At 47.6% G+C, this 18,602-nt stretch overlaps 1 protein-coding gene across 1 annotated transcript; it reads left to right on the forward strand.

The window, feature by feature from the left end:
- On the forward strand, positions 1–18,026 carry LOC123426450 (probable aldo-keto reductase 2). The gene is made up of 5 exons (XM_045110295.1): positions 1–381; positions 475–675; positions 6,194–6,366; positions 6,458–6,560; positions 17,395–18,026. The coding sequence occupies exons 1-5, from the start codon at positions 154–156 to the stop codon at positions 17,731–17,733; spliced, it is 1,044 nt and encodes a 347-aa protein (XP_044966230.1). The 5' UTR covers positions 1–153; the 3' UTR covers positions 17,734–18,026.
- Positions 18,027–18,602: the final 576 nt, after the last annotated feature.

Genomic DNA, 18,602 nt, shown 5'->3' on the forward strand with positions numbered 1-18,602 from the left:
CGGCATTCCACCAACCTCAGAAGTGAGAACATCTCATACACTCGCACAAACAAACAATGGAAAGCTTCGAGAACGCCTAGCTGCTCCTCATTTACGTCAGAGCCAGACCAAAACTATTCACCCAACACCAGCGGGAGCACTACCTTGACGATCATGGCGACCGCTCCTGTCACGGTGGTGCCACGCGTGAAGCTGGGCTCCCAGGGGATGGAGGTCTCGGCGCAGGGCCTCGGCTGCATGGGTATGTCCGCCTTCTACGGCCCGCCCAAGCCGGAGCCAGACATGGTCGCGCTCATCCACCACGCCGTCGCCGCCGGCGTCACCCTGCTCGACTCCTCCGATATCTATGGGCCGCACACCAACGAGATCCTCCTCGGCAAGGTCGGCTATACTCTGCAAGCATGCTCAGATCTTCGATTCATGAGCGCGCACTAAAGGCGCTCGCCGCTCGATGTAATGCTCTGCTTGTGACAGGCGCTGCTAGGGGGCGTGAGGGAGAGGGTAGAGCTGGCCACCAAGTTCGGCATCTCTTTCGCCGACGGCAAGCGGGAGGTTCGCGGGGATCCGGCCTACGTGCGGGCGGCGTGCGAGGGCAGCCTCAAGCGGCTCGGCGTCAGCTGCATTGACCTTTACTACCAGCACCGCGTCGACACCAGGGTGCCTATCGAGGTCACGGTGAGTATCGTCTCTAACTACTCCCTCCGTCCGAGATTACTTGTAGTAAAAAATAAATAAAAATAAATGTATTTAGAATTTAAATACATCTAGATACATTTATTCTCATGACAAGTATTTTCAAACGGAAGGAGTAATATTTTCTTGGTCTGTTTTTGTTTTTGGAGTGTTTTTTTTAATATTTGTGGTGGTTATAGTTATGGATACGTACATACAATTGGAGAGAAGTCAAGTTTCTTAGAACAACAGAGAAGGGGTCGGTGTAGGCTGGTTTACCGTCTTAGGAATAAGCAACTCACGTTTACAGGGGGGCAAGGGCCAGCACATATACATGTGGTAAAAGACAAAAAAACTTCTTATACAATGGGGATATAAAGAAAAGAGGTTATACACATCTAACATCCCCCTCAAACTTATGGTGAATCAACAACACTGAGTTTGAAAAGAAAGAACCCATGTTGTGCTCGAGTATGTGCCTTCGTGAAGAAGCCTGTCAATTGTAACTCAGAGGGCAAATAGTGAAGAGCGAGAGTCTCATCTGCACAACAGCGCCCACAAAGTGGGCATCTACATCGATGTACTTGGTGAGCTCATGCTTCACCGGATCTCGCGCGATACTGAGTGCGCCTGTGTTGTTGGACAGTAAGGGAGTCGATGTAGTAGCAGACACATCAAAGTCCTCGAGTAACCATCGTAACCAGATCACCTCAGCCGTCAGTATAGCCATCGCACACAACTCAGCCTCGGTACTCGAGCGAGAAACTGCAGTCTATTTCTTGGTCTTTCAGGCGATAAGAGAGCCACCAAGAAAGACATAGCAAGCAGATAGCGAGCGGCGATCAGAGGGATCACTAGCACATGTAGCATCAGAGTAGGGCTGGAGCTCGAGTGAGCTGGAGCGTGGAAAGAAAATGCGATGAGAGATCGTGCCACGAAGGTATCGTAGAACACGGAGGAGGTGGCTATAGTGAGTGGGATTTGGAAGAAGATCACCGTCAGAATCACGAAGCTAAACGTTGAGCTCCATAGGAGTCACAAAAGTGCGCTCATCACCGAGAGCGGAGCGAGCAAGAAGATCCCGAATCTATTTTTCCTGGGGGTGAAGAAGCTATCAGGGGTCGAAGAAATCTCTATCTCAAGAAAATAGCAAAGGGGACCAAGATCAGACATGAGGAACTGGTCGCGAAGGCGGGCCTTGACAAAGGCAATGTAGTCGGAGTCATCACCAGTGATGATCATGTCATCAACATAGAGAAGGAGAAGAGTCTGACCATGAGGAGACGTGTGAACAAACAACGCAGGGTCATGATCACTGGGAGAGAAGCCCGCGACAGTCACCAGAGAGGCGAAACACTCAAACCAGGGTCGAGGGGCCTGTTTTAGACCATAGAGGGAGCGTCAAAGTCCGCAAACCATACCATTAGGAGCATGGTACCCCGGTGGTGGCTGCATATAAACCTCCTCGCGCAACTCACCATTGAGAAAAGCGTTTTGGGCGTCAAGTTGAGACACAGACCAATGAAGAACAGAAGCCACAACAAGGAGAGTGTGGACAGTGGTCATGTGGGCTACAGGAGCAAATGTCTCATCATAATCGCGTCCTTGCTCCTGCTGAAAACCACGAACCACAAGACGAGCTTTGTAGCGCTCAAGAGAACCATCAGAGTGAGTCTTAATCTTATAGACCCACTTGCAGGTGATGGGACGAACACAGGAGGGAAGGGAAACCAGATCCCAGGTGCCATTGTGCTCAAGGGCAGCAAGCTCCTCGGCCATCACAAGCTACCATTCAGGCTGAGCCATGGCAGCCCGATAAGAAGTGGGCTCAACCACAACAGAGAGACCATAACGGTCAGGAGAATAGCGATCAGGTGGGAGGCGAGGCCGAGCACGAAGGTTATGAGCCAGGGAGGCGTGAAGGGGGCGCTCCGGAAGTGGAGGGCGCGTCAGTAGGATCATCTTCACTACAAGGGCGGCGAGTGTAGTGGAGAGGAAAAGGAGAGACGGATGATGAGGGTGGGGAGGAGGATGGAGGAGAAGGAGAGATGGAGGATGATGGTGGGGAGAAGGACGGAGGGGAAGGTGGTGTCGGTGGTGGATGAGGAAGAGGGAGATGTGCCGGAGGAAGGGGGAGACATGAGGCACATAGGAGGGTGTATCAGGAAGAAGAAGAAAAGAAATATCGTCCACAGAAAAGCTCGAGGAGGAAGGGCAGTGGTAGTAAGAACGAGACTCATCGAAAGTCATATCACACGAAATGCGCAACCGACGACCAATAGGATCTCAACAACGATAGCCCTTGTGCTCATCACTATAGACAAGAAAAACACACTCGACCGACTGAGCAGTCAGTTTGGTGCGTTCTCGCGGGGCAAGAAGGACATAGCAGACACACCCAAACATATAAAGAGTTGAGTAGTCAGGAGAACGACAGTGAGACACTCCATAGGAATGCCACCCTGCAAGGCAACCGATGGCTGAATGTTGATGAAATAGGTGGATGCGGAGACGGCCTCAGCCCAAAAATGGGGTGGAAGGGAAGCTGCGATCATCAGCGCACGAGCCGTCTCAAGTAGATGACGATGCTTGCATTCCGCAACGCCATTCTGAGCATGGGCACCAGGACGTGAGAATTGGGCAAGAGTACCCTGTTCCGCAAGAAAGGCACGCAACATTTGGAAGATATACTCTCGATCCGAGTCAACACGAAAAATACGAATAAGCGTGGAAAACTGGGTGTGAACCATGGAGCAAATCGTTTGTATATAGAGAGAACCTTGCTACGAGATTTCATAAAGTATAACCAAGTGTAGCGAGAGAAATCATCAATAAACAAAACATAATAGCGATGACCACCTTTCAAATCAAAGGTAGCATGACCCCATACATTAGAATGAACTAAGTCAAAGGGACGCTGAGATACTGACTCACTAGTAGGATAAGGTAATTGAGTCTCTTTGCCAAGTCTACAACCATTACAATGTAAAGATACATCTCTAGAGACAGACCCTAAGACACCCTGACGCACCAACAACGACAAGCAGGAACAACATAGGTGACCAAGTCGATGATGCCACTACTGGAAGGTCGCAGAAGAGGAGGCAACAAGTGCATGAGAACTGGCAGAAGTGGTGGCAGCGAAAGGAACATGAAGCCAGTCAACCTCCCAAAGACCCTCCGACTCACGATGCCGAGGGCCAGCACCAACCAGAGCCTTGGTGCGAAGATCCTGAATAGAGCAAGAGTCGGTATCAAGAATTACACGACAACCAGAATCAGTAAGTTGGGCAGCGCACAAGAGGTTCATGGTAAGACGGGGAACATGAGAAACACCAGGAACATAAAAAGACGGAGTAGAAAGGATGCCACGACTAGCAACAAGAAGGGGTGTGCCATCGGCAGTGAGAACATTAACAGGCGAATCAAGAGGTTGAAGAAAAGACAACGCGGAAGAATCAGAAGACACCAGGAACAAAAAAGAAGCTCCAGAATCCAGAACCCACGAAGATGTACCTGACTGTGTAGGTGCCAATGGTGATGAAGGGGTGGGAGCGGTCACAGCAGCAGCGGAATCCGTCAATGAAGAGCCAGAGGAAGCCAGGAGGCGCTTGAGCCGGATAATGTCATGTTCAGTGAGTTATGGAGTCGAGGAAGATGCAGGACTTCCAGTGGAGGAAGAACGCCTCTCGTCTCACTGTTTCTGGCAACAATCAGACTCTGGGTGACCTGGCCTGGATCAGTAGCCACAGAATGTATCACGGTGCGACCGACCCTTCTCAGCATAAGCAGGGCGACCCATCCCCCCTGTGGGTGTGGGCAGGAGCGGTGGTGCAGTGGGACGAGCAGATGGCACAGGAGCTCGGACAGCCAACACAGAAGGAACTGCAAGCAACCCACCAGAACGAAGGCGGGTCTCCTCAGCGCGAAGCTCAGCAAGTACCTCTATGATAGGAACACGACCACGAGCAAGCAAGTGAGCACGCCGAGGCTCAAACTCAGAGCGGAGGCGAGATAAGAACTCATGGACACGCGGAAACTCCAAGTCGGACTGCATAGTCTTGGCAACAACGACAAGCTCCACAAACAACTGTCTGAAGAGAGTCAAGCTGGTATCAGTTGGCGGAACTCTGTGTGTAGAACTCATCAACAGAAGAGTCACCTTGCTGAAGAGCGTGCTCCTGACACACCACAGATAAGTAGAGAGCATCACCAGAGGGCTGATAGCGCTGACAGAGATAAGAGCACATTGCTGCAACAGTGCCGAGACCCATGAACTTTGAGGCAAACTGAGGGAGAACACTCGCAGGGAGAACAACAGCAGCCTGAGCATCATCATTGCATCACCGAGTATAAGCAGGCAGATCATCACGGTAGACAGAAAGAGCATCTGAATAAGCTGATACCTGTTGATTATAGGCATCGACCATAGCATCATCGAGAGCCTTGGCTGCATCCCGATCAGCCTGGGAAGCATCACCAGCCAGAACAGGCGGCACCGGCGGGGTAGGAGCCATGGGAGCAACAGTGCATGGCGGACATGGGAGCTCACCAGAGAGAACGCTCCACAACAGAAGACCGCGCATGTGGATACGCATGAAGCCCACAAACTCAGCATAGTCGGTGTCATCGAAGATCACCGAGCACCGAGAAACAACGACATAGCTTGAAGAAGACATGCTGATCTCCCTCTCTCTTTTTTTTTGGGATAGGGTCAGCCCGATCTGGATCAACCCCGAGCAGACCAGCGGCCGAGCAAGGCGGAAGCCGGCGACCCACGAGGCAGGCACCGGCGACCCACGAGGCAGGCAGGGAGTAGGACGGATGGCACCGGCGGCCGGGCTAGCACGCAGTAGCCGCAACAGCAGCAACCGCGGCGTCTGGCGAGGAAGGCAGCGGCAGCGCAGCCGGGCGAGGCTGAGCGAGGAGCAGTCGGCGGTGGCGGATCCTGGCGGGGCCGGGCGAGGAGCAGTCGACGACGACGGATTGCGGGCGGGGCCGGGCTTGGTGTGGTTGACGGCGGCAAATCCGGTCGGGGCCGGGCAAGTAGGGGGCCGGCAATAGAAACCGGGGCAGCCGGAGGAGGAGAGGACGGCCGAAGTGGCTAGGGGGGTGGCGGGACGGCCGGAGGAGCTAGCCAGCGACGGCAGCTAGCAGTGGCGGCGGCGGTGGAGGGAGAGAGCATGGAGCTGTAGCGTGCGGGAGGAGAACCTAAGCATCTGATATCATGTTAGAAATGAGCAACTAACATTCACAGGGGGCCCAAGGGCCAGTACATATACATGTGATAAAAGGCAAGAAAACTCCTTATACAATGGGGATATACAGAAAAGGGGCTATACACATCTAATACACCAGATGGTTGATGTCTTATGGCCGTCCTTTATGTGTACACACAACTGTAGGACTGGTCCTTCTGTTCTCATCCTTCTCCATTTAGAGCTCCTTTACTGTACCCCGAAATAAATAGGCATGCCTTTGTTTTTTATGTTGCCAACTAGTTTACTTGCCACCTTATTAGGTGGGGGAACTCAAGAAGCTTGTCGAAGAAGGAAAAATAAAATACATCGGATTATCTGAAGCATCTGCATCAACAATCAGGAGGGCTCATGCTGTTCATCCCGTCACTGCAGTTCAGATGGAGTGGTCACTGTGGTCTAGAGATGTCGAAGAAGACATAATTCCAACCTGCAGGTATTATACAAAAACCAGGGATCCAGGCCATTTTGTTTGTTCAAAGGTCGGGCACTTTATTTATCATAATCATTTTACTTGTAAATTTCAGAGAACTTGGAATTGGAATTGTTGCTTACAGCCCACTTGGTAGAGGATTCTTCTCTAAAGGAGCAAAATTGGTTGACTCACTATCAGATCAGGACTTCCGCAAGGTGACTTCCCATGACATTGTGGTTGCAACTTAGTTCTTCATTGTCATCAGATTTCTAAAATGTGCAACGATCAAAATATTATCCTTATGCATGATGGGAATGACCCTCATCCCCTTGATCCTATGGAAACTTTTTTAAAGCATTGTTTTGGAGATATGTCTAGTCAAACTCCAAAACTTGTGGTACTGATATCTTATTCGACAAATTGTCGATGTACCACTACAAAGGTAATTGTTAATGTATCACTTCCAACACGGTAATTCCTATGGTACATTGCAAAGATGTCAAATAGGACTACAAAGGTAATTGTTAATGTATCACTTCCAACACGGTAATTCCTATGGTACATTGCAAAGATGTCAAATAGGGTCAGTATATCACCCTCACTAGGCTAATGGGCCCATGCTAAAATGGGCATATTGCCTTTATAAGAAATGAACATGCTTTCAATAAGTTCAAACGACACACTTCTGTGGTTCAAATTTCTGAAAAGAAATTCTTGGGTGTATATTATTAGACGAATAACAAACCTGCAAATTTTAGACGAAAATATGTTATTTTGTGGTATATATAAAAAATAAATTAGGTATTACGACAGGTGTTTTTTCACGCTCTATTTATTTATTGATGATGTACAAACGGGCACTTTTTTCTTCAGAATTTGCAAGTCCACTATCAACATTTACTATTTTCTCCAGATTTTGAAAAATATTTTTTGAAGTGTTTTGTATTGACCTCATGCACAAGAGTTCATCCAAAAGTCCGAATAATGCAGAAGGGTGTGCATTATATTTCAACACCCCCTCACGCCTAGGCTGCTCCTAGCCTTGGACATGGGATCAATGTAGGCTGCAATTATTTTTATTTAAAAGTGTGTTTGTCTGGTCTTGCGCCGTCTTGGCCCTGATGGCATATTGAATTCGTGCACCAGCCAGCTCATACAAATTATGAACTGATGACAAATGGTGGATAAATATATTTCAACATTTTGTACCTTATCTTATTATTTTCCACCTTGGGGTAGTTTAGGTATCCCCTCAAAATATTGGGTGCCAATGATAAATTGACCCTGTTTCATCTCATTGCAAAGGCACCATGTCGGGACCTCGATCCTAAGCCATAGAGATCTAGTATGTAACACATTATATAGCTTTGCGGCCTCACGCACGGTACACAACGACTGCCATCTTACCTTGGCCGGACCGTTTGTGCCTTTTGGCTCACGTATATGATTATGTCGCTAGCATCCATATGTCAAAGAATCCGGATCGACATGACTAGTTATAGACCCAAGTGACACAACCGTACAGAGACATGCATACATAACCCAGCAATGCAGGTGTCGGTCATCAGCGTGTGTAGATGAGTCGTAGCAAGCTACATGGACTTCATTACACCGCGTGACATTTTCCCGTTGGGACAAACATATCAACAAAGAAGGATACATGCCGGTCAATCGATGTGTCCGGAACAGTAGCAAGCTACCAAGGCTCAGTGGAAACACAAAGAGACATTTCTCCGTAAAGAAGGCTACTGAAGGCATACAACTAGGTGTCGAATCCCAACATACAATGCATTTCAAAACATACACACAATATACACGATATGTCTAGATACAACATGTCATCACAACACAACTCTATGACTCAAACATTTATTAAAGACTCATAAGAGTCAATGTAGTGTGATATTACAAACAGGGGTCACATGACCCAACACTCAAGTCATACAAGCATCAAGCGGAAGCATAACATGTCTGGATACAAACATCTACTAAAGTGGTTGGAGGAGGCTGAAAATCTACATCGACCCTTCAAAAGGAGCCATAGCTCTGTCTGGGACTCCCAAGCTAATCCGATCAACGCCAAACCTCGTGTAGAAACCCTTAATGAGACTAAGGTCTCATCTGCAAAAACATAAATTAAGCAACCGTGAGTATAAAGGTACTCAACAAGACTTACATCAGAACTATCTACATATGCATCATTGTCAACAAAGGAGGATGTGGAGTTTATTGCAGCAAGCGAGCTTTGACTATTGGCTACCCTGTACTACGACTACAAGCAGTATCTTTGAGGTGGGATAGCGCACAAGAGTCCACATATTAACCAAATCAATACACCACTATGGATCCACTCCCGTCTCCCTACGAGAAGGCCATCCATAGCACTCACACTTATCTTGCGTGTTTTAGAGTATCCATTTAAAGTTGTGTATGTACCACATAATGTTTCCCAATAGTCCATATCCGAGGACGCGACTATTCGAACAGACTAATTCACCCTACAGGGGTATACTTCTTCACACACACTCTCACCATTTATCATCATATGCACGTCATGCATCTCGACAACCTTCAAGCGGAAGCACTGGCGTGGGTGTCGGCCACGACCGTTAACCAAGGAAGACCCTAGTCCAGGTTTATCGCCTATTTGAGACTGAACTCGCAAGGAAGTCCGGCCGAAGTTTCCTCTACGGCCTCAAACGATGTGTGCAGGGTTCCACAAGCCCACCATCTGGGTGCCACTTGGTACACCGTGCCACCGTGTATCTAACGCACTGAAGCCTACCCTGTCGGACAGAGCTAAACACGGTTGCCAATACTTTTCCTACAAACACCAGAAATTAGTTGCAACTCTTGGACAGAGATCAAGACGATTAATAAGCCGAGAGAGCTCGGAGTACCCGGAGCCCAATGTGTGGTAGTATCTTGTCTTGGATAACATACACATAACTCAGTTCTTAAGGATGGTCCCAATGAGACAAACCGCCGTGTACTCCTACATGGCCTCTCATCGCTATCTTTACCAAATCGGATTCACACACTTAACTCTCGCATAGTAGGACATGAACACAACCATTCCGATTCATTGTCTAGATAAATTAGACCCGACATAACTCTAAGCATAGCAGGTACAGTAAGCAAGCATGGATGAGTAAGCACAACAAGGCTCAAGCAGTTGCTACTCATGCTAAGTGGTTTTAACTATTTACTATGGTAAAGACAGGTCATGCAGAGGAATGGGTTCAACTACGAGACATGCAACAATTGAATCTTGATTGTCTTAATGCAATAAAAGATAGCAGGAGCGAGAAAGTGGGATTGTATCGAAATGCTCAAAGGGGGTTTGCTTGCCTGACAGTTCTGAAGATAATGATGGGTAACTAGTAATTTCAAATATTTTCCTACGCCATACAAGGATCTATCTATGGAGAAACCAACAACGAGCAAAGGGGTAGAGCATCTTCGTACCTTTGAAGATCGCTAAGCGGAAGCGTTGCTAGAATGCGGTTGATGGAGTCGTACTCGTAGTGATTCAGATCGCGGTCGATTCCGATCTATGCACCGAATGACGGTGCCTCCGCGTTCAACACACGTGCAACCCTGTGACGTCTCCAATGCCTTGATCCAGCATGGAGGGAGGAGAGGTTGAGGGAGAGCTTCGGCAGCACGACGGTGTGGTGACGGTGGAGCTGCATGGTAACTCCGACAGGGCTTCGCGAAGCGCTACTGAAAAGGATCGAGATGGACCTAGAGGGGGGGTGAATAGGTACAAATCCAAATTTTAATAATTACTTAGCAATTTTAGGCAAAAGTGCGGAATATGAGTGTAAGCCTAATAATTGCTATGACAAGGAGTAAGCTATTTAGAGTGAAGTAAGACAAGCGGTAAACAATAATCAAATACAAGTATGTAATAAGGATTAACACAAGTAGAGAGTTAGGGTTAGGAATAACCGTAATTCCAAGAGAGACAAGGATGTATCCCGATGTTCACTTCCTTGGAGGGAAGCTACGTCACCGTTAGAGGGGCGGATGTTACCACAAAGGCACACCAACGCCACGAAGGCTCACCCTATTCTCCCTTTGAGATAACTCCACGAAGGCGTTTCTCAACCACTAGTGGTAAGCCTTGAGGTGGCTTCCAAACCTTCACAAACTTTCCGGGGGATATCACAATGGTTTGATTCCTCTCCGAAGACTCCTACCGCCTAGGAGTCTCCAACCTCCAAGAGTAACAAGATCACGGGGATTGCTCAAAACTTGCTCAAATCACAAATCACTTTGGTGGGAAGGAGGAGAGGGAGACGATCTATCTTTTGATTGCAACAACACTCAAAGGGACTCACAAATGCTCTTGGGATCTAGGATTTGGTGTAGACAAGAGTGAGTGAGAGGAAAGGTGTTCTTGGGTGTATTCTAGCTGTGTTGAACACCCTTTCCCGAGGTGGGAGAAGAGTATATATAGTGGGGAGTGAAATCCAGCCGTTGGGGGCACTTTAAGTCACACAGGGTCCGGACGTCCGACAGTTGCCGGACGTCCGGGCATCCGCGAGGGGTCGGACGTCCGACAGGGGTCGGTCGTCCGAGGCCTGTAGATATGACTAAAAATACTGTGTATTGAACAGTGACCGGACGTCCGGAGAGGACCGGAATTCCGGGTTATTCGACTCAACTGCTACTGGTGGGTGGTTCCGGATTTCCGAAGAGGAACGGACGTCCGGCCCTCGGACGTCCGGAGGGAGCCGGAAATCCGAGTTATAGAACTCAACTTCTTCTGGTGGTAGGTTTTGGATTTCCCTCGGACGTACGGAGGGAGCCGGAAATCCGAGTTATAGAACTCAACTTCTACTGGTGCAGGGCTCCGGATTTCCGGGGCTGGTCGGACGTCCGGCCCTCGGATGTCCGGAGGGAGCCGGATTTCCGAGTTATATGACTCACAAACTTCTGGTGAAGGGCTGCGGATTTCCGAAGCCAGCCGGACGTCCGGCCCTCGGACGTCCGGAGGGAGCCGGATGTCCGAGGCAATAGAGCCTGTATTGATATAAGAAAAAAGTGGAGAATATGTGGAATTGGGTATGACAGTAAAGATGTGGTATATGAGCAAGTTCATCGCAAAACCTGTGATCCCCTCTTAATAGTGCGGGATCCCTATACTCAGTATCCGTAAACTCAAAGGACTAGTCTACATCATCTTTTCTTAATCCCGAGCCTTCTCGAAATATAAATCCCCAATCTTCTCAGACAACCTTTGGCACATAATTCTCAATCTACTAAAGTACTTGCCATCCTGAGATACACTCAACAAATAGGATTAGTTTCCTATGTATGTGTTGTCATTAACACCAAAAGACGATTAGGGGCATAGCATGCACTTTCAGCTACGGAGGACGAGGAGGAGGAAGGGTATGGCTGCGCCATGGAGAGATCAATTGTGTGTCTCAAAAAGGCCAAAACCTCAAGTATATATAGGAGGAGGGAGAGGGAGGGCTGCCTTGGCCCCTCCTCCAAGGAGGAGAGGTTCGGCCGAGCTAAGGGAGGAGTCCACCTCCCACAAGGGAGGTGGATCCCTTCCTTTTAAATCTCCTTTTGCCTTATCTCTTTATCCCTAGCCGCATGGGCCTTTAGGGAAGGCCTTGGCCAGCCCAATAAGGGCTGGTCCACCTCCTCTAACAGCCCGTGAAGTCCTTTGGTCGTCACATCCCTTTCGGGGGTCCTCTGGCACCCTCCCGGTACACTACCGATTGTTAGGAAAGCAACTTATCTTTATTGAAGACCCAAGGGGCATATATATATATTACACATGATTTGAGGTGCAAGGAAAGTAAACATAGACTAATAAGGACTCCTAGACTAATACTAATACTTCCTAACCCCCCCTCAAATGCAAAGCGTATGCAATAGCATTGCATTTGAAGAAGTGTAATACTAAAAAAAAGGATAATCCAAATCCGCGTCTTGAGAGTGTCGTCGTAGCATGAAGAGTCTTCAAAACTTGTCGAGTCGCCGAAGGAGATAACGAAGAGATGGCACATCAGAGGTAGACACCGCATCACTTGAAGATACAAGATAAGTATCAAGAGAAGATGGGTTGTCAAAAGAAGATGGCACATCAAGAGGAAGACACCGCATCACTTGAAGATACAAGATAAGTATCAAGAGAAGATGGGTTGTCAAAAGAAGATGGCACATCAAGAGAATAAAGCATTGCGCGGAAATCATAGTCCACGACAACCGTCGACGAAAGAAGCTCGGCGGATAAGACACGATGGACGTAGATCGACAATGCAAAAGAAGTCCAGAAAATCCTATAGAAAACAACAAGGGCAAATAGGCCACAAAAGTTGCATAGAAAGGATCAGGACCAAAGAAAGGCTGACGGATTAAGGTATGGTGGACTCGCATGGCATGAGAAAACACAAAATATCAACGGATTTGGTGGATGCAGCGGAATTATAGAAACTAAAAGAACTAAGAACAACGGGGACATGAGCACCACGTAGTAGCAGGGAACATCACCACATAGTATAGGAGGAAGCAGCTAGCAGCAGCACGTAGTAGCAGGGAACATCACCACATAGTATAGGAGGAAGCAGCTAGCAGCAGCACGTAGTCAGGCCAGCTTGCGACAGTAGACGGAGCAGCATGCCTGCAGCAGCAAAACGCAACCAGCCGCTAGCAGTAGTTGAAGGAAGAGCCGCACGCGGGCCATCCCGATCTGGCGCACGGGGGAGTGAACGCGGCGCAGTAGCCAACCAGGTCGAGCCAATCAGCCAGAGATTTGACCCATTGGGCGGATCGAGTCGGCAGCCTGCCATGCGGGCGATCATGGCTGGGCAGGCGCACGTCACGGGCGGATGGTCATCACGACCGCAAGTTACGGGCATCACCAGCTTGGATCTGGCGAGCGGAGATCCGGATCCAATCGGGATCGGGACAATCCTGGTCCAGCGGTAGGAGATAGGGAGTCCAGGAGCAGGGCCACCGTCCAGCGGCGCGAGCTGGAGCGGCGGGAGATGAGGCGGCGCGACCTGGAGCGGCTGGATCCAGGAGCTGCAGCGGGATCCGACGGGAGCAGGAAGAAGAAGCCTCTCGCCTCCCTCTGCAAGATCTGGAGCCAGCCTTGACTGCGGCGGCCCAATCTCCTGACCTGGAGAGAGCGTTGACCAGGAAGGACCTGGGCAGGGCGCGTGAAGGGGGAGGGAGAGCAGCGCGAGACGGCCAGAGGACGATGGCGGCATTGCCAGGGGAGGGCGTCCGGCCGAGAGGAGGTTGGTGGCGGCGCAAAATTGGATCTGCACGAGTTGCGCGTGCGAAAAAATAACCTAGGGCTCTAATACCATGTTAGGAAAGCAACTTATCTTTATTGAAGACCCAAGGGGCATATATATATATTACACATGACTTGAGGTGCAAGGAAAGTAAACATAGACTAATAAGGACTCCTAGACTAATACTAATACTTCCTAACACCGATGAGCCTGAAACTTTTCCGGTGACCAAAACAGGACTTTCTATATATCAATCTTTACCTCCGGACCATTCCGGAGCTCCTCGTGACGTCCGGGATCTCATCCGGGACTCTGAACAACCTTCTATAACCACGTGCATTATTTCCCTATAACCCTAGCGTCATCGAACCTTAAGTGTGCAGACCCTACGGATTCGGGAGACATGCAGACATGACCGAGACATCTCTCCAGTTAATAACCAACAACGGGGTCTGGATATCCATGTTGGTTCCCACATGTTCCACGATGATCTCATCGGATGAACCATGATGTTGGGGATTCAATCAATCCCATATGCAATTCCCTTTGTCTATCGGTATGATACTCGCCCGAGATTCGATCGTCGGTATCCCTATACCTTGTTCAATCTCGTTAGCAGCAAGTCTCTTTACTCGTTCCGTAACACATCATCCGTGGCTAACTCCTTAGTCACACTGAGCTCAATATGATGATGAATTACCGAGTGGGCCCAGAGATACCTCTCCGTCACACGGAATGACAAATCCCAGTCTCGATTCGCACAACCCAACAAACACTTTCGGAGATACCCGTAGTGCACCTTTATAATCACCCAGTTACGTTGTGACGTTTGATACATCCAAAGCACTCCTACGGTATCCGGGAGTTGCACAATCTCATGGTCTAAGGAAATGATACTTGACACTAGAAAAGCTTTAGCAGACGAACAACGCGATCTAGTGTTACGATTAGGATTGGGTCTTGTCTATCACATCATTCCTCAATGATGTGATCCCGTTATCAGTGACATCCAATGTCCATGATCAGGAAACCATGATCATCTATTGATCAACGAGCTAGCCAACTAGAGGCTCACTAGGGACACATTGTGGTCTATATATTCTCACATGTATTACGGTTTTCGATTAATACAATTATAGCATGAATAGTAGACAATTATCATGAAATAGGAAATATAATAATAACCAATTTATTATTGCCTCTAGGGCATATTTCCATAGATAACACTTCTCTTCATTAATGTCAATGATAACAACGTCAGAACCATCTACCGAGGGAGAACAGCCACCGCCAAACAAGAGGGAACAACATTCAATTCATGCAATGCACAACTAGATGGATGATATGTCATGTTAAAACATTTAATTGACCTAATGCAATAGATAGCCATATTAAGTGAAGTGGAATTCAAATATATATTAAATTCCAACTCCAAATGTTATTTCATAAATTGTCCTAGTCATGATTTGTCCTAAACAGTGATGTTAACTTGTTCAAACATGAATGAACATGGCATAAACAGATTCCTTGCACTTTTGTGATAATTTTTCATACATAAATTATTTTCATTGGAGTTATAGATTATTTTCTATGAATTTTAGAAGTTTAGGTTATTTTATGGAATTAAATAAATCTAGAAATGGATTATTGTGTCATCCCTGCGTCGTGCTGGCGTCAGCAAGTCAATAGGACCGGTCAGATCAAATCTGACGTGTGGGGTCCACAGTGGCTCAGCTTTAATTAAAAGGGTTGAATTTTAAACAAGGGATTAATTAGCCCGTGGGGTCCAGTGTCAGTGGCACAGTTAATTAACATGATTTAAACTATTTAATTAACTCATTAGGCTAACTAACTCAGGGGCTGGCCCACCTGTCACTGACCCAGAGAGGTCAAACCTCTGGTCAGCGGGGTCAAAGCCACCGGCGGCTCAACGCCGGAGACATCAAACACGGCGGAGGTCGTCGGATTTCACCGTACGGTGACCAATTAGACGGCAGCGACTACGGTTGGAGTCCTGGGCTTGCGCGCATCTGATGGAGCCATCAGTTTGAGCCGGGGGGGGGGGGGGGTCTAAAACGACGGCGGTGAGGAGCTCAGCGGCGGCGAGCTTCAGGAATGGTCGGGTTCGACGGTAGGGTGTACGGGGTCTCCTGATCCTGATGGCAACGGCTGGGGTGAGGGAGGCGATGACACAGCGAAGCAGGAGCTGGCACGGGTCACCCACCGTGCTCGCCTTCTCCTCTGCCTACTGGCAAAGGTGGAAGACGACCGTGCCCCTGGGCTGGCCGTTTCTGCAACAGGTAAAGCCCAGGTGGGCTTTCTTCCATTATTTCTATTTCTTTCTGTTTTCTGCAATTTGTTCTGGTTTGTTTAAAATATCAAAACATATTATAAAATCCTGAAAATTGGCATGTGGATATAATGGACAAAACCCAAGTCACACATGGATTTTGAGAATTATTGAATCCATATTCTGTTTAATATAAATATAAATCCAATGCAATTAATTTTTGGATTAAATCAGATGCCCAAATTAAATATTTCTGTTATTCTAAAATATTGGTTTGCATTTTAACTCTTGCCGGAATAATTTCTCAGAATATGAGGAACATTTTCTTGGGCTTGTTTGAAGCAATTTTTATCCTCGTCATTTTGACAAAATTATTTCCGAGGCTTGTTAGTTCCTCAATTCAATTTCATTTGAATTCAACATGATGCATGAATAATGATGCACTTAAGTACACCAATTCTAGGACTGTGACACATCACAACAATTACCATGCCTGCATTGATTCACATTGCATACATCTACAAGGGTACATTGACCAAATGTATTTGTATTGGATATATGTGTTAGACCTGCACTTGGTTTGTGTGGCATGTCCTGCATGTATGCATGGTACTCTACCATCACGGTCTATTCTCTACTCTCTACGAGCACTAGCGCATCATTTGTTGTGATATACACTTTTAGGATAGTGTTGTCTCTTTTTAAGGTTACCTCATGTAATCAATTTACTCTTCCCTCATTTTTTTTTGAAAAAATAATACTCTAGTTATTCGTGATCAATGAAATGCAACAGAGTGGTAAGTGTTAGTAGCCTACTACATGGTATTAGTGTGTCCGCTCTTGTACTCTGTCACTAACATGATCGCTCTTTTGTTCCCCTTGGCACTTCTGCCTCCCTATCTGTCATCTTCCCCAGGAGCAGTAGCTGTCACTCTATTGACGGCCTTGCGTTGTGCCGAAAGTTTTGGTAACTGGCCGGTATTTTTTGCTATCGGTCAGTTACTGGCCTTACTGGTGTGCCCCAGTAAATGGTCACACCAGAGAGGTGGAAAATGCCGTTTTGACTGTTCATGCAAATTCAACGAATTTTCTCAACTAGCATTTGAACTTGTAAATGGTCAGACCAGAGAGGGGGGGGGGGGGGGGGGGGGAATGCCGTTTTGACTGTTCATGCAAATTCGACAATTTTTGTCAACTAGCATTTGAACTTGTAAAGCTGCTGGTAACAAAGTACTCCCTCCGTTCCAAAATAAGTGTTTTGAGCTTAGTACAAATTTGTACTAAAGCTAGTATAAAGTTGAGACACTTATTTTGGGACGGAGGGAGTATATCATAATAAAAGTGCTGCGAGGACCATATCATTGTCTAAAATGACAGTGTTTTGTGAACTGGCATGAGTGTACATACAGAGTTGTCCATTTCTCCTATATAGCGGAAGTGCAACTTCCACTACCAGTTTGATCTTGTACTGACAATTTTACACTTCTACAGCATTTACCTAGATTTCAACCAGAGAGTCTCGAGAAGAATGCCCAGATATTTGAGCGTGTTGACGTGATGGCTACAAGGAAAGGATGCACACCATCACAACTTGCCTTGGCTTGGGTTCACCACCAGGGAAGCGATGTTTGCCCCATACCTGGCACAACAAAAATCGAAAATTTCAACCAAAATGTGGGAGCACTAGCTGTGAAACTCACACCAGAGGAAATGGCTGAACTCGAGTCTTATGCCGCTGCAGGTGATGTTCAGGGTGACAGGTACCCTCCAATGGTTAGTACCTGGAAGGAGTCTGAGACCCCTCCATTGTCATCTTGGAAAGCTGAGTAGGCAGTTTCATCTCCTCAACAAACTACAGTATTATGCATGAATATGAACTGAGCTGTGATGTGTGTATTTTATGCTTGGTTGCCGATTTACCCCCGCTTAAAACAATGTCATTGTTACCAAGGCTTCGGTATTTTATTGAACAACAAAAGCTTAATATGTGGGCAAAACGAATAACCCTGTTTAAATTATGTAATTAAACCGTGGGCCGAGTAGGTGAAGAGGCCAACGGTGGTTACCATAGATGGCTCAGCCTTTACATGGCCAAACAATCCAGTTTGGAAGATTGGACCGAAGACTGCCTTTATGCTGCTAGCCTCAATGCATGTTTTGTTTGGTTCCGGGGCACTGTAATGTATGTACTTATTGTTTATGTTTATCCTCTTGACCGTAGAATCACCCTGGGTGTGTTTGATTGCCTGCATCAAACCCGACGTAGCTCAGTGGCGGAGTTAGAACTTCTATGAAACCTGGGCAAACTTGAGCATAAAGTTTCTTGTCTCGAAATCAAAATTGAGATCGACGGATCTGGAGGTGTAGGCCTAAACTTGAGGGGCAACAACTTGTCCAGGGAAACGCAACCCACGCCCAACCCCCACATCGTCCTTCCCGAGTCGACTTGATCGACGGTGAATCCAGGCCCGCTTAAGGCCTCCTTCCCCTTGACCCCCCTCCCCTCGATCTTATCTGGATCTGGGTGGGTTGGTGCTCGGCCCATGGCTGCGGTCGGGCGACGACGAGCTGGTCCGGGGGGCTGCAGCTGTGATAATAAAGGTGATGGCCCTCGTGCTTCTCTCGCATCATGCTAACATCCTACATGATCGATCTTCCTCGATCTGTTCATCGACGTGTTTCGAAACTATTGCTTGAGA

This window comes from Hordeum vulgare, chromosome 2H (genome assembly GCF_904849725.1).
Source record: "Hordeum vulgare subsp. vulgare chromosome 2H, MorexV3_pseudomolecules_assembly, whole genome shotgun sequence".
Classification (NCBI taxonomy): domain Eukaryota; kingdom Viridiplantae; phylum Streptophyta; class Magnoliopsida; order Poales; family Poaceae; genus Hordeum; species Hordeum vulgare.

Coding starts and splice junctions, on each gene's coding strand:
- LOC123426450 (XM_045110295.1), top strand. CDS start 154: ATGGCGACCGCTCCTGTCACGGTGGTGCCACGCGTGAAGCTGGGCTCC. Junction 382..474: donor ACGAGATCCTCCTCGGCAAG/GTCGGCTATACT, acceptor TGCTTGTGACAG/GCGCTGCTAGGGGGCGTGAG. Junction 6,367..6,457: donor GACATAATTCCAACCTGCAG/GTATTATACAAA, acceptor TGTAAATTTCAG/AGAACTTGGAATTGGAATTG.